Source organism: Neovison vison, chromosome 10, assembly GCF_020171115.1.
Source record: "Neovison vison isolate M4711 chromosome 10, ASM_NN_V1, whole genome shotgun sequence".
Lineage (NCBI taxonomy): Eukaryota > Metazoa > Chordata > Mammalia > Carnivora > Mustelidae > Neogale > Neogale vison.
The window spans coordinates 10,060,245-10,073,445 of NC_058100.1; the positions used below are offsets into that span (position 1 = coordinate 10,060,245).

The 13,201-nt window shown below is 40.3% G+C and overlaps 1 protein-coding gene and 1 pseudogene across 1 annotated transcript in view; one reads left to right on the plus strand and one right to left on the minus strand.

Moving 5' to 3' along the window:
- Positions 1–12,002, plus strand: part of TAF1A (TATA-box binding protein associated factor, RNA polymerase I subunit A) — a 29,337-nt gene extending 17,335 nt beyond the window's left edge. Inside the window, exons 6-11 of the mRNA XM_044266797.1 lie at positions 3,161–3,291; positions 4,402–4,560; positions 5,773–5,839; positions 6,573–6,696; positions 8,939–9,093; positions 11,443–12,002. Coding sequence (XP_044122732.1) covers positions 3,161–3,291; positions 4,402–4,560; positions 5,773–5,839; positions 6,573–6,696; positions 8,939–9,093; positions 11,443–11,555 — 749 coding nt within the window. The 3' untranslated portion in view covers positions 11,556–12,002. The remainder of the gene's footprint in view (positions 1–3,160; positions 3,292–4,401; positions 4,561–5,772; positions 5,840–6,572; positions 6,697–8,938; positions 9,094–11,442) is intronic.
- LOC122918412 lies at positions 8,010–8,837 on the minus strand (annotated as a pseudogene).
- Positions 12,003–13,201: the final 1,199 nt, after the last annotated feature.

Genomic DNA, 13,201 nt, shown 5'->3' on the forward strand with positions numbered 1-13,201 from the left:
TGGAGAAATGTCTGTTCATGTTCTCTGCCCGTTTCTTGATTGAATTATTTGTTCTTTGGGTATTGAGTTTGATAAGTTCTTTATAGATTTTGGATTTTATCCCTTTATCTGATAAGTCGTTTACAAATATCTTCTCCCATTTTGTGGGTTGTCTTTTGGTTTTGTCAGCTGTCTGCTGCACAAAAGCTTTTTATCTTGATGAAGTCCCAGGAGTTATTTTTGCCTGTTTCCTTGCTTTGACGATGTTTCTAGGAAGAAGTTGCTGCAGCTGAGGTCACAGAGGTTACTGCTTGTGTTTTCCTCTATGATTTTTTTTTTTAAGATTTTATTTATTTATTTGACAGACAGAGATCACACGTAGGCAGAGAGGCAGGCAGAGGGGTGGGGGAAGCAAGCTCCCCGCCAAGCAGAGAGGCCGATGTAGGGCCCTATCCCAGGACCCTGAGACCATAACCTGAGCTGAAGGCAGAGGCTTAACGTACTGAGCGACCCAGGTGCCCATCCTCTACGATTTTGATGAATTCCTTTCTCATATTTTTGTCTTTCATCCATTTCGAGTCTATTTTTGTGTATGGTGTAAGGAAGTGGTCTAGTTTTATTCTTATGCATGTTTAAATATAAATACCATCTGTTGAACAGACTGTCTTTTTTCCATTGGATGCTCTTTCCTGCTTTGTTGAAGATTAGTTGACCACAGAGTTGAGGGTCCATTTCTGGGTTCTCCATTCTGTTCTATTGATCTCTGTGTCTGTTCTTGTGACAGTAACATACTGTCTTGATGATGACAGCTTTGTAATAGAGCCTTAAGTCCAGAATTGTGATGCCACCAGCTTTGGTTTTTGTTTGTTTGTTTGTTTGGTTTTCAACATTCCTCTGGCTATTTGGAGTTCTTTCTAGTTCCATACAAATTTTAGGATTATTTGTTCCAGCTCTGTGAAAAAAGTCGATGATATTTTGATAGGGATTGAAGGATTTGCATTGAATGTATAGATTGCTATAGTTAGCATAGACATTTTAATTATATTTGTTCTTCCAGTCCATGAACATGGAATGTTTTTCCATATCTTTGTGTCTTCCTCAATTTCTTTCATGAATGGTCTATAGTTTCTGAGCACAGATCCTTTGCCTCTTTGGTTAGGTTTATTCCTAGGTATCTTACAGTTTTTGGTGCTGTTGTAAATGGGATCGACTCCTTAATTCCACTTTCTTCTCTCCTGTTGTTAGTGTCTAGAAATGCAACTGACTTCTGTGCATTGAATTTATATCCTGCCACTTTGCTGAATTCCTGTACAAGTTCTAGCAATTTTGGGGTGGAGTCTTTTGGGTTTTCCACATAGAGTATCACGTCATCTGCCAAGAGTGACAGTTTGACTACTTTGCTGATTCAGATGCCTTTTATTTCCTTTTGTTGTCTGATTGCTGAGGCTAGGACCTCTAGTACTATATTGAATAGCAGTGGTGGTAGTGGACAAGGGACACTCGGGATCCTAAGGATTAACCTCATGCCCCCACTCTGAAGCCTGGTTCTTCCCAGATACCGCACAGAGCACACATTTCTATTGACGTAAACTTCCTTGATCATCCTTTATAATATTTCTGTTTTTATCAAACTTTTCAGACAAAAATTAGATGTTTCATAAATTAAGTCCATGACCATCTTAGATTTATTGCTTTTTAAAATATTTAAGATTACTAATTTTTCCAGTAGACATTATTGCTTATAATAACTATTTCTTCCTGTGTGTTTAGAATGGAGTTTAGTTTGTTTTAAAGATGTTTGTTTATTTATTTATTTTTAAGTAATCTCTACACTCAGTGTGGGACTTGAACCCACGACCCTGAGATCAAGAGTTTCAGGCTTTTCTAACTGAGCCAGCCAGGCGCCCTGGTTGTATAATATTATTCATCAGAATAATAGGTTTAGAGAATAGGGCAAGGTAAAGTTGTTTTATTTCTGTACAAAGGTCATAACAGATAGTTTTCTTGATTGACCACACCAAGAACTGGCTGTGTGTCCTTTCTTCTCCAATGGAATTCCCTTTCTCTTACTTCCAATGGTAGTGGTGTCCTTTCCTCTCCACAGATTCATGTTCAGTTCTCTGCATCTTCCTTCCCTTGTATAGTTTTTCTCCAAAGCTCCTCTAGAATTAACCCTTTTAATTTTCTCATCCTCCATCCCAATCTCACTTCCCACATACATTGGCTCATAAGTATAAGTAGTGGTTCCTTACTATTCTTCTGTGATAAGCAGTATTTCCTTTGTGTCGTGGATGTGTAGGTTCCCGAATCTTAAAAATTCCTTCCCCTTTTTCTGAGTAGGATCTCTTCCGGGACAATTCTGAAATACTGTCTTCACCGTGATAAGCTTGCCTCCCCATCTGGAATGCCATCTGCCCTGCAGGGCTCATTACACCTGTCATTCCAGTGCCACACCCTCATGTGTTAGCTGCACATTCAACGTATATTGATCAGATCTTTACCACTTGCTCTTTAATTAATTGTCCTAAGTTTTTCATACCTGTTTTATGTTGTCTCTCTTCTTCTAGACTCATCAGTCTTCTGAGGTCACGTACCTATCTTCTGTCTTTTGTTAACCTTGCCATAACTCCTGGTATACCATTTCTTTTAAAAAAGGCTTGTTGAGGGGCGCCTGGGTGGCTCAGTGGGTTAAGCCTCTGCCTTCGGCTCAGGTCATGATCTTAGGATCCGGGGATCGAGCCCCACATCGGGATTTCTGCTCAGCAGGAAGCCTGCTTCCCCCTCTCTCTCTGCCTGCCTCTCTGCTTACTTGTGATCTCTCTCCATCAAATAAATAAATAAAATCTTTAAAAAAATAATAATAAAATAAAACAGGTATCTGCGTAGCTACCACTTAGATTCATTCTTAAAGTTCCCCATGTGTGCACTTCCTCCCATTCTGTCTTTTGGGGGGTGGGGAGCAGGGAGAGTTTGTGAAGAATTAGTATTATTCTTTAAATGTTTAATATTTAATAATAATAAATAATTTAAATATAAATTATTCTTTAAAATTCTTTCTTAGAATCTACTAGCAAAGCCATCAGGGCCTGAACTTTTCTTGTGGATAGTTTATTGATTGCTCTTACTGTGAACAAAGCCCTCAGTACTGAATGACTTTTAAGAATCTGTTGTCTCTGGACAGATGAAGATGATTACGCTTACAACGCAGCGTCCCAGAGCATGCTCAACCACAGCTGCAAGACATCTGTAAACCTTGGTGCATTGATTCAAACTCCTGGAGTTTGGGACCCTTTTGTGAAGAGTTATGTAGAGGCCAGTAGCCGTCTTATAAACTTCTATTAGTGTCATTGTGTCATGAGCCTTATTGTTATTGATCTGATGGTGACTAAGTGGAGGAAATTGTTTTAAAAAGAAGAGGGGTGCCTGGCTGGCTCAGCCAGTGGACACGCAACTCTTGATCTCCAGGTTGTGAATTTGAGCCCTGCATTGGGTATAGAGAGTCCTTAAAACAAAATCTTAAAATAGATAAAAATCTGTAAAAATTAAAAAGAGAGAATATGTCTCTTTTTGGGCTGAAGAATTTTTATTTTACTAATATACTGTAAATGTTACTTTTTTTTCCCCCCTTCATCACTGGATAATGTGTCATGGTCAAATATTTATAAAATAAATAGCAATATAGTTTGTAAATGTTAAATTTGTATTACTCTTAACGGAAGTTAGAAGAAAAGCAGAGAGATCCTTTACGATTTGGTGGGGTAGAGAAGACCAGGGGACAAAAATCTGAATGTGGGTCACAATATGTGGGATGGATGAAGACGAATGGCTTTTAGGAAGTTTATTAGGGCGCCACGCCATGCCCTCTCAAAGTCAGTGTGAAAGGACAGGGAGCCTTGGCATGGGCACTAGGAATAAATCTTCAAAGTAACTGGCTTTTTGAGAGTTTCCTGGATGCTAACATGATAATTATTTTGTCAAAAGATGATCTCTGAAACCACATGCCGCATATGGGTGGGAACGAAAGGAAAGGAATTGTAGTTCTCCCATGTTCCCTTTGTGGCTGAAGTTATGTCGGGCGCTGAGGTTAGTTGCATCATATGGTCTTTCTCAGTTGGTCGTATGCCCTCCTTGGAAGACTTTTTTCTGATAGGAATAGTTCCTAGCTTGAACTTGCTGCATTTTTCAGTAACAAAAATGTGATAAGGAGGACGTGGGAACCCACATAGGCCGTTGGTGTAAGTGATCTGTGTTCCATAGAGGTCAGGACGTACGTTGGTGAGAGCAACCAGTGACATTACTATTTTTCCTATTCATCATTTTAATTAATTTTTGTTCCCATCAATAGAGTTAAGTTATGCATTATCTTTCATACAGCTGTCTTACAGGATTTAGCTAAGACATTTTAACTTTTATTTTATATAGATGCTGGAATTCTATGGGGATCGAGATGGAGCCCGAGAGGTGCTCACCAATTATGCCTATGATGAAAAGTTCCCATCAAATCCAAACGCTCATGTCTACTTATATAACTTTCTGAAGAGAGAAAAGGCACCAAGAGAGAAACTGATAAGTGTGCTTAAGGTATAAAATGTTTATTTCAATGTTCGAACATGATTGGGGATCTGCTTTAAAACATCCTGGGGTGCCCGGCTCACTCAGTCAGTGGAGCATGCAACTCTTGATCTCAGGGTCATGAATTTGAGCCCCATGTTGGGTATAGAGATTGAGAAGAGGGGGAAAAAAAAAGTAAATTTTGAAACATCATTAGGTCATGCTTTCCAGCTCTGAAATTCTAGCACTCATAGCAAATGATTGTGTGTGCTCTGAGGTGGACGTGTGAGGCTTGGGTGACTTGGGTGACCCTCCACTGCCATTCCTCCACTGCTTTCTCCAAGTTACGCTGAGGGCAAAGGATCAGTATTTTGGAAACCCTTTGTCAACCTTTCGGGAAAATTCTGCTTTGATACTTTTTGAAAATCAGCTTTATTGAAATTTAATTTACATATAGTAAAACACTTATTTTAAGTATACACTTGAATGTATTAAAAACAATTTATTGGGGTGCCTGGGTGGCTCAGTGGGTTAAAGCCTCTGCCTTCGGCTCAGGTCATGATCCCAGGGTCCTGGGATCGAGCCCCTCATCGGGCTCTCCGCTCAGTGGGGAGCCTGCGTCCTCTACTCTCTCTGCCTGCCTTTCTGCCTACTTGTCCTCTCTCTCTCTGTATCAAATAAATAAATAAAATCTTAAAACAAAACAATACTATTTATTTATTTATGTATAGAAGGAGAGAGGGGGTGGGGGAGAGAGAATCTTTCATTGTGTGGAGTGTAATGTGGGTTCAGTCATAACCCTGAGATCATGACCGGAGTTGAAATCAGTCGTCAGACACTTAGCCAACGGGGCCCCAAGAAAAATTCTTACCTTTCAGTCTTTTATTTATTTATTTGTTTTATTCTTTTTTTAAAGATTTTCTTTATTTGACAGAGTACAAGCAGGGGGAGTGGCAGGGAGAGGAAGAAGCAGGCTCCTGCTGAGCCGAGAGCCCCATGTGGGGTTCAATCCCAGGACCCTGGGATCATGACCTGAGCTGAAGGCAGACGCTTAACCAGGCGCTGCCAGTTTTCTTTTAAAAAATACATTAGCTGGGACACCTGGCTGGTTCAGTCAGTAGAGTGTGCGACTCTTGATCTTGGGGTTGTGAGTTTGAGCCCACATTGAGTGTAGAGGTTGCTTAAAAGTAAAGAAATGCCTTTGTAATATATACAAATTACAAGATTATTTTTTTCTTCCAGATTTTGTATCAGATTGTACCATCTCATAAATTGATGTTAGAATTCCATAGCTTACTGAGAAAGTCAGGTAAATAGTTTTTGTTTTGTATCTCTTTGTGCAGACAAGCTATAGACTAGCAAAACTAGGGTAGGTGGGCCAAATCCACCCCCACCTATTTTTGTAAATCAAGTTCTCTTGGAGCACTTTTGTGTTGTCTATGACTTTTGTACTACAACAGCAGAGTTGTGTAGTTGTGACAAAGACCATACAGCTCACAAAGCTTAAATATTTACTGTTTGTCCCTTTATAAGAAAAGTATGCTGACTTCTGCTGTAGAATATTAGGTAATAGCACAAGATAAATGGCTTTAATTTGTATAATTCACCTCGTTTTAATCTTTACTGCATTTCAGCTCGGTATAGAAAAGCACATACTTCTTCATAGAAGGAAGTCAGCTAAGTCCAGTAGGTACTGGGGCTATGTCAGTCCCTCATCTGTTAGAAGAGAGGGGAGGTTCTTTAAATAGTGTCCTCCCTCAGTCGAATGTAGCCCATTTAGAAATCAGATCCACCACTCTGACTTCATTAGCTGGAACTAAATTACTGAATTTTTCAGTAATTTACTGAAGAGTATGAATTTCAAAATACTGAAAGAGGTAAGAATTCAGTAATTTACTGGAGAGTATGAGCGTAATGAATTATTTTAAACTGCTAACCAAACTAGAAGGCTTACAACTTAGTAGTATTTTATCAACCAAATATATATCTTTAGCCTTGTGCACCTCAATACCTTGTGTAAATTCTAATTGTGCCCATTACAGAAAAAGAAGACCACCGTAAACTGGGATTAGAGGTCTTATTTGGAGTCTTAGATTTTGCTGGATGCACTAAAAATATAACTGCTTGGAAATACTTGGCAAAATATCTGAGACAGATTTTAATGGGGTAAGTAAAAGACACAGTGTTTATTATTGGATCAGATCAGTAAAATTTCCCGTATTTTAGCTGATACCTTTTACTGTTTAAAGTTCTTTGCTTATGTTTTTTGATTTCTTGAACTATGTCTTCAGCTGTTCTGAGTACATCAGAAGCAAGAAAATACATTCCCAAGTGAAACATACAAAAATACCGTCAAGATATTTTATGCTGTCAAAAAAAGTACCATACCTTACCACTGTGGTACTGGGGAAGGTGTACATTTTCAAGTTGGAAATGTTGGCAAACAGTGGTCACCCCCACTCTTCACCGGACTCTTCGTGAAGCTCTTGGTGATCTGTGTCATCATCTTGTAAAATCTCATAGGAAGCAGCTTCTCTTCCAGCTGTTTTTCAGTAATTTTCAGTGGGGCTTTGCAGGCCTCATAAGATCGTCATAGGTTATGTTCATTCAGCAAATATTTGTTAAGTCCACTGTGAGCTGCATATCTGAAACTACACCTGTGATCATGAGGTCATTAGTGCCACATTTCAAGTGAAAACAGGAGTGGCCCTAGTCATTTTTACTTCGTGAGAGGAAGGGGTTAACTTTGTGATAATGTTAAGGTTCATTTGTTTATCATATCCATTTCAGTTGGTTAGAATCTTTAGCATCGATGGGAACTTGTGTCAGGCTACAGATACGACTTGACCTTGGAGAGAGAAGAGGGCTGATTATAAAGTGTTTTTGGTGTGATAACTGTAAACCACTTTTCACATCTACAGCAGCATAAAACCCCCCAACTAACCACAAGATTTGTGAAGGCAAAGAAGTGTACTATTCATTTTTTTAAACCTCTAGAAGTTCTGCCACAGGGCACACATGGGTGCTAATAAATATTTGCTCAATTAAGTTATTGACAAACACTTAGCATTGTCTGGGTTCAACTGTCAAACCTGTGTGTTCACATATTTGTATAATAATGGCATCTTAATTTGAGTAGTAATTTGTAACATATAAAGTAAGGTTTTATAGTTATTTTTAAGTAAAAATCATCATAGCTAACATTCATTGAACATTTAGGAAGTACCAGACAATATGCAAAGGTCTTTATATGAGACACTATACTCCTGGGCCAGTTTAATGACAATGCTTTGAGATGGGGACCATTAATAGCTTCGTGGAAATTGAGGCTCAGAGAGATTAAGCAACTTGCCCAGGATCACATAGTAAATGGGAGATTGGAGATTCAAATCCAGGATTTTGAGTTCAGGGTGTGTGTTGTTAACCGTTGCGTATACAAACTGGCTATTTAATTAAACGGAAAGCAGAAATCAAAGAGAACTAAAAAGGATTTGCTTTCATGCATGTGCTATACCATGGATGGCCACACTAGAACGTACTTTGAGAACATCTTCCTTGTCATCTTTCCACAGACTTTTGTGTGTGTGTGTGTGTGTGTGACTGGGAAAATAATTATTTTCTTTGGGGGTGTGGACAGATTCCAATCTCAGAATTTCTGGAATTGCTTGTTGGTGCCAGGGGCCTTTAGGACTTGGAGCACGTTGAACCACACAGTCTTTTTTTTTTTTTTTTTTTAAGATTTTATTTATTTATTTGACAGGCAGAGATTATAAGTAGGCTGAGAGGCAGGCAGAGAGAGAGAGAAGGAGGACGCAGGCTCCCTGCTGAGCAGAGAGCCCAATACGGGGCTCTATCCCAGGACCCTGGGATCATGACCTGAGCTGAAGGCAGAGGCTTTAACCCACTGAGCCACCCAGGCGCCCCGAACCACACAGTCTTTCCCAAGGGCTGGCACTCGCCCACTGTGACCATGTCACCAATCTGGACATCCCTGAAGTGGGGGGACAGGTACATGAACATGTTCTTGTGGTGTTTCTTGAAGAAGTACTTTTGGATGTAGTGGAGGTAGTCTTAGCAGATGACAGTGGTCTTCTCAGCTTCATCTTGGTCAGTCACCACACCAGCCAGGATCTGCCCGTGGATAGGGACATTTGTCAGTGTAGGTGCCCTCAGTGGCCTCCTTGGGCGTCTTGAAGCCCAGACTGATGTTTTTGTAATGTGGCCTGTTGCTCCAAGCAGGACCCCCTTGTCATTTTGAGAGGTGGTCGGCTGCTTTGGTAGGAAGCCTCAGTCTGAATGTCCACCATCTTTCCAGCTGTGTGACAAAAGGGCTTTCTTGTGTTCAAATGCCGGCGGTATGGTCCGCCTCCCGTCACTGACCTTCCCGTCTGACATTTTTCTTTTCTAGGAATCACCTTGCCTGGGTTCAAGAAGAGTGGAACTCCAGGAAAAACTGGTGGCCAGACTTTCACTTCAGCTCCTTTTGGGCAAAAAACGACTGGAAAGAGGATAAAACATTGGCTTGTGAGAAAGCTTTGGTAGCTGGAATATTGTTAGGAAAAGGTACGAAGGTTTGTTTTCTTCTTATCTAGGCATAGCTTTTGGATGATTTTGAAATTACAAAGTGTGACCATTCATTCGTGCCACAGGTTACTGGGTATAGTGCCCGAGGACATTAGAGGCTGGAGAAATAACTGGGGAATGGGAAAATGGATGTTGAGTTGGAGCCAGCTGATGTGCTAGTCACGACCGTCTGTGAACTAGAAGCAGCGATTTCATCTTGTTAATTGTGGTGGTTGTTTTTATGCTGTAACTTGACTATCTTTAGGGGCCAAGTAAGATAGAGGATGCGGACTGTTTTCACAGCAACTGACATTGTCTACCTTCCAGTATTAGAAAGAGAAGAATATTCTCTGGTGATTTCATTGTTGTATAATTGCTGTTATATTTAGTTGTCTGTTCCTACAAGGATGAAACATTTTTCCCTATAAAAAATTATACCTCCTATAACTTATTTAAAAATCCTCTTAAAAGAAAGGGAAATTGATCTTATCTCTGTGGTCTATCTTGACTGTGAAAACTCTTACTGCTTTTTGGCACTGCCTGGTGAGGACAGAGATGGGACCGCGGCTGGGTCTGTCCAGAGATGAAGTGAATGTCTCCATGTTCATGAGTAAGCAGTCGGTTGCTAGAGAATTCAGAGTTTCCTAAAGAGCATCTTCAGCTTGGCTTTAGATATGGTTGAAGTATCAACCATTTTGATTGAGTTAGTATTTTGGAGTTAGTATTCTCAGTGAGTGTTTCAGATGGTTACTAAGGTTAATAAAGTGCCGGTTTCTCAGAGGAAAGGGACAAATAAAAGTGAAAGCAATCCTAAGATTTCTGAACACACACCAAGGAACAGAAATGTGATTCAGACTGTGATTTCCTACTTCCTTATGAGCATAGAGGCATCTAGTACAGATACCTAAAGGCGTCTGTGTTTGCGCAGAGTCTGAAAACATGGGCTGGTTTTCCAGTTCTGTCATCTTGCCCTGTCACTTAGGTCAGTGAACCTTTGGGAGCCTTCTCTGAGGGGGCTTTGTTAACACCTGTCCTTGATGCTTCCAGGATGGTTGCGAGCTTCAGGTGAGCGTCACATCGAAGTGCTTGAGAAATTCAGAAGTACTGTCTGAGCAGCCATAACCATGCCTGAAAAGTCCATCTCTTGTTTTGGGCCTTAGTGTCGGGCTTCAGTCAGTCTGGTCAGGAGTTGAGCTGGTTCTGCTCATTATATCACAGGATTCAAATTCTGGTCATGGTCTGCCTTTGTTCCATGCTTAAGAGTCGGGTGTGGTAGCTGCCTGTCTTCCCGTCTCTGCTAAGGCGAGCCAGGCCCTGTCCCCTCGACTCCCATGTCTGGTGGGAGTTTACTGTAGTTGATTTGGCTTTTTCTCTGTGTTAGGGTGGGAGCAAAATTCTTTCCATCTTTCAGTATTCTAGATAGAAGCAGAGGTCTGGGTCCAAAGTATTTTGTTTTTGCTGAAGTGGTAGGTGTGTTTAGAAATACAGGTTATTAACACCACCGACGCCGCTGCTTCCCAGCTAACAAAATAGTAGTCATTCTGGCACCCTGTTTTCAGGGACGATAAAATGGTTACTGGAGGTGCGATGTTTCCTAGCAATTTGCCAGAGATGATGGTTGGATTAGATACATGCTGAGACTATGATGAAATTAGTTTTTCTTAGGTGATTATGGTCTCACTCATTTATCGAATTAAAAAACAAAAACCCTGTAATATCTAGTTTACAGTTTTTTTAACAGAGATTTGATTCACGTCTGAAATACTTAACCAGTGATCTGCTTAGCACTGTGAGACTGTGGCAAGCTCGTAGAAGAACTTGTCATAAGCACGAGGCCCCTTTCTCGGAGTCGCACGGTCACCGCCCCACTGCTCACTGGGTGCTGGATTCGCCCAGTTCTGAACTCTTCTCACCTGTGAGTTCATCCTCATCCTTCACCTCAGGGTTTCCTTACAGAGAACTTTCTTACTGTTAACAGATGCCTCTTGGGCTGTTGTTCAAGCTAACCTTGAAAGGGAAGCGATTGTAATTTGCTTCTGGAGGAGGCATACTCAATACATGAGTATGTGATAGTACACATATCACCTTAACTAGGTTTGGGAGGCAGGGTGGAAAGGCAGATGAAGTGTGCGCTCGAATTATGACGGGTCGGAAACATTTTCGTATGTAGGAAGCATACATTTCACCGGCGACGGCTCTCAGAATGTGCTCATACTGGTAAACCTCATACAGATCCCCCCATTTTCATAATCATTACTGTGTCAGAGCTGAAGCAAAATTTTTTAAAATGTAGAAATATATTTGAAGCATTGGTAAGTATTAAAACTCTTCGTTTATTTTGTTTTTTAGGTTGCAGATATTTTCGGTTTATTTCCAAACAAGATGATGAAGTCTTAAGGAAAAAAATTAAGCGGATAAAGAAGTCAGTGGAAAATCACAGTATTGTAAATCCAGGACTCTGATATTGAATGCTAGTTATTTCAGATGAGGAGCTACAGAATAGTAGCTCAGTGGGTAATTGCTGAATGTATTATTTATCTGGTGTTTCTAGGAGGAGAGTTTATATGGCTGCCAAAAAGTTATTTTTATATTTTTCTGTATTTTTTTATTATAATTATATGTAAAAAAACAGTCTCAGTGCCTTTGTTCTTTGTAAGTACATATTTTTCCTTGTTTGTACTGTGAAATATAATATTTATAATGGAATAACCTCCACATAAGAAATACATTTGTTTAATGTATAGAGAGTACAGCTGTAGAGCAGTGACTGCCATTTGTGAATAATGTGCTTATATCTGTTGTGTAATTAACACAACTTGTATTGTTAAGTGAATTTATATTCTTCTTTAATTTTTTTTTTAAGATTTTTTTTTAATTGATTTATTTGACAGAGATCACAAGTAGGCAGAGAGGAGGAAGCAGGCTCCCCGCTGAGCAGAGAGCCTGATGTGGGGCTCGATCCCAGGACCCTGAGATTATGACCTGGATTGAAGGCAGAGGCTTAACCCACTGAGCCACCCAGGCGCATGCCCCTCTTCTTTAAGATTCTTAATGATCCATGTTAGGTTTGCCATCATGAAGAATATAGTAGAGGACGCCTGGGTGACTCTGTAGGTTGAGTGTTTAGCTCTTGATTTTGGCTTGAGTCATGATCTCAGGGTCATGAGATTGAGCCCCTCATGGGGCTCCACACTTAGTGGGGGCGGGGGTCTGCTTCTCCCCCTCTACCCTTTCCCCTGCTCCCAGGTGCTTGGAAGCTCATGTGTGTGCATGCTCTCTCTCTCTCTCAAATAAATAAGTTTTTAAAAAATTATATAGATGTCACGAGTTCTGTTGAGGATTTTGGAAACAGAGAAGGATTTAGGAAAGGAATCCACTTCCTTTTTTGGTATTACGACAAGGGGCAAAGGGTGCCTTTGTCAAGTGTGAGGTCTCAAGAGACTGGTCGGCTTGAATTCTGGGTTTATCACTACGTAATTCTGTGACTTCCTGGGCAGGTTACTGAGCTTTCATAGTTCTTTACTCATAGATGAGAGACAGTAGAATTTATCTCATCAGATTGCTCTGAATAATGAAAAATATAGTGAATGCCTAGGGTAATAATTAATACTTAACAAATCTTAAGTAAGTGACCATCCTTCATCCTGGTTTTAGACACTAAGTAACAGGAACTAAATAAAGATAATTTAAAGTCTTGTTTTCTCCTAGAAACCTCTGAAATACAGAGATCGTATAATAGTTGGGTTAATGCTTCCTACTAAAACACCCCTGTCTTTCAAGCTGCGTACCGTGCAGCCATCAACCTTGGACTTGAGGGCTTCACACACATTTGCAACCACACACGGTTCCTCCTTGCTCACCTGCCCCAAACTGTGATCTCTGGTTCACCAGCTTAGTGGGACTGTCATGCTTTCCTTGGACTCTGATGCAGTGCACTGCGCAGAAGTCCCAAGACAGAGAGGTTAGACTATTATTGTAGAACTTATTTTATGAGTTTCAGTTTAGTATAATGCCAGTCTTGTGTTGTCTGTTGCCCACTACTTTGAAAACAGTTGTCTTGAGTATTTTATCTAGATTAAATGATATGTAAACTAACTAAATTAAAATT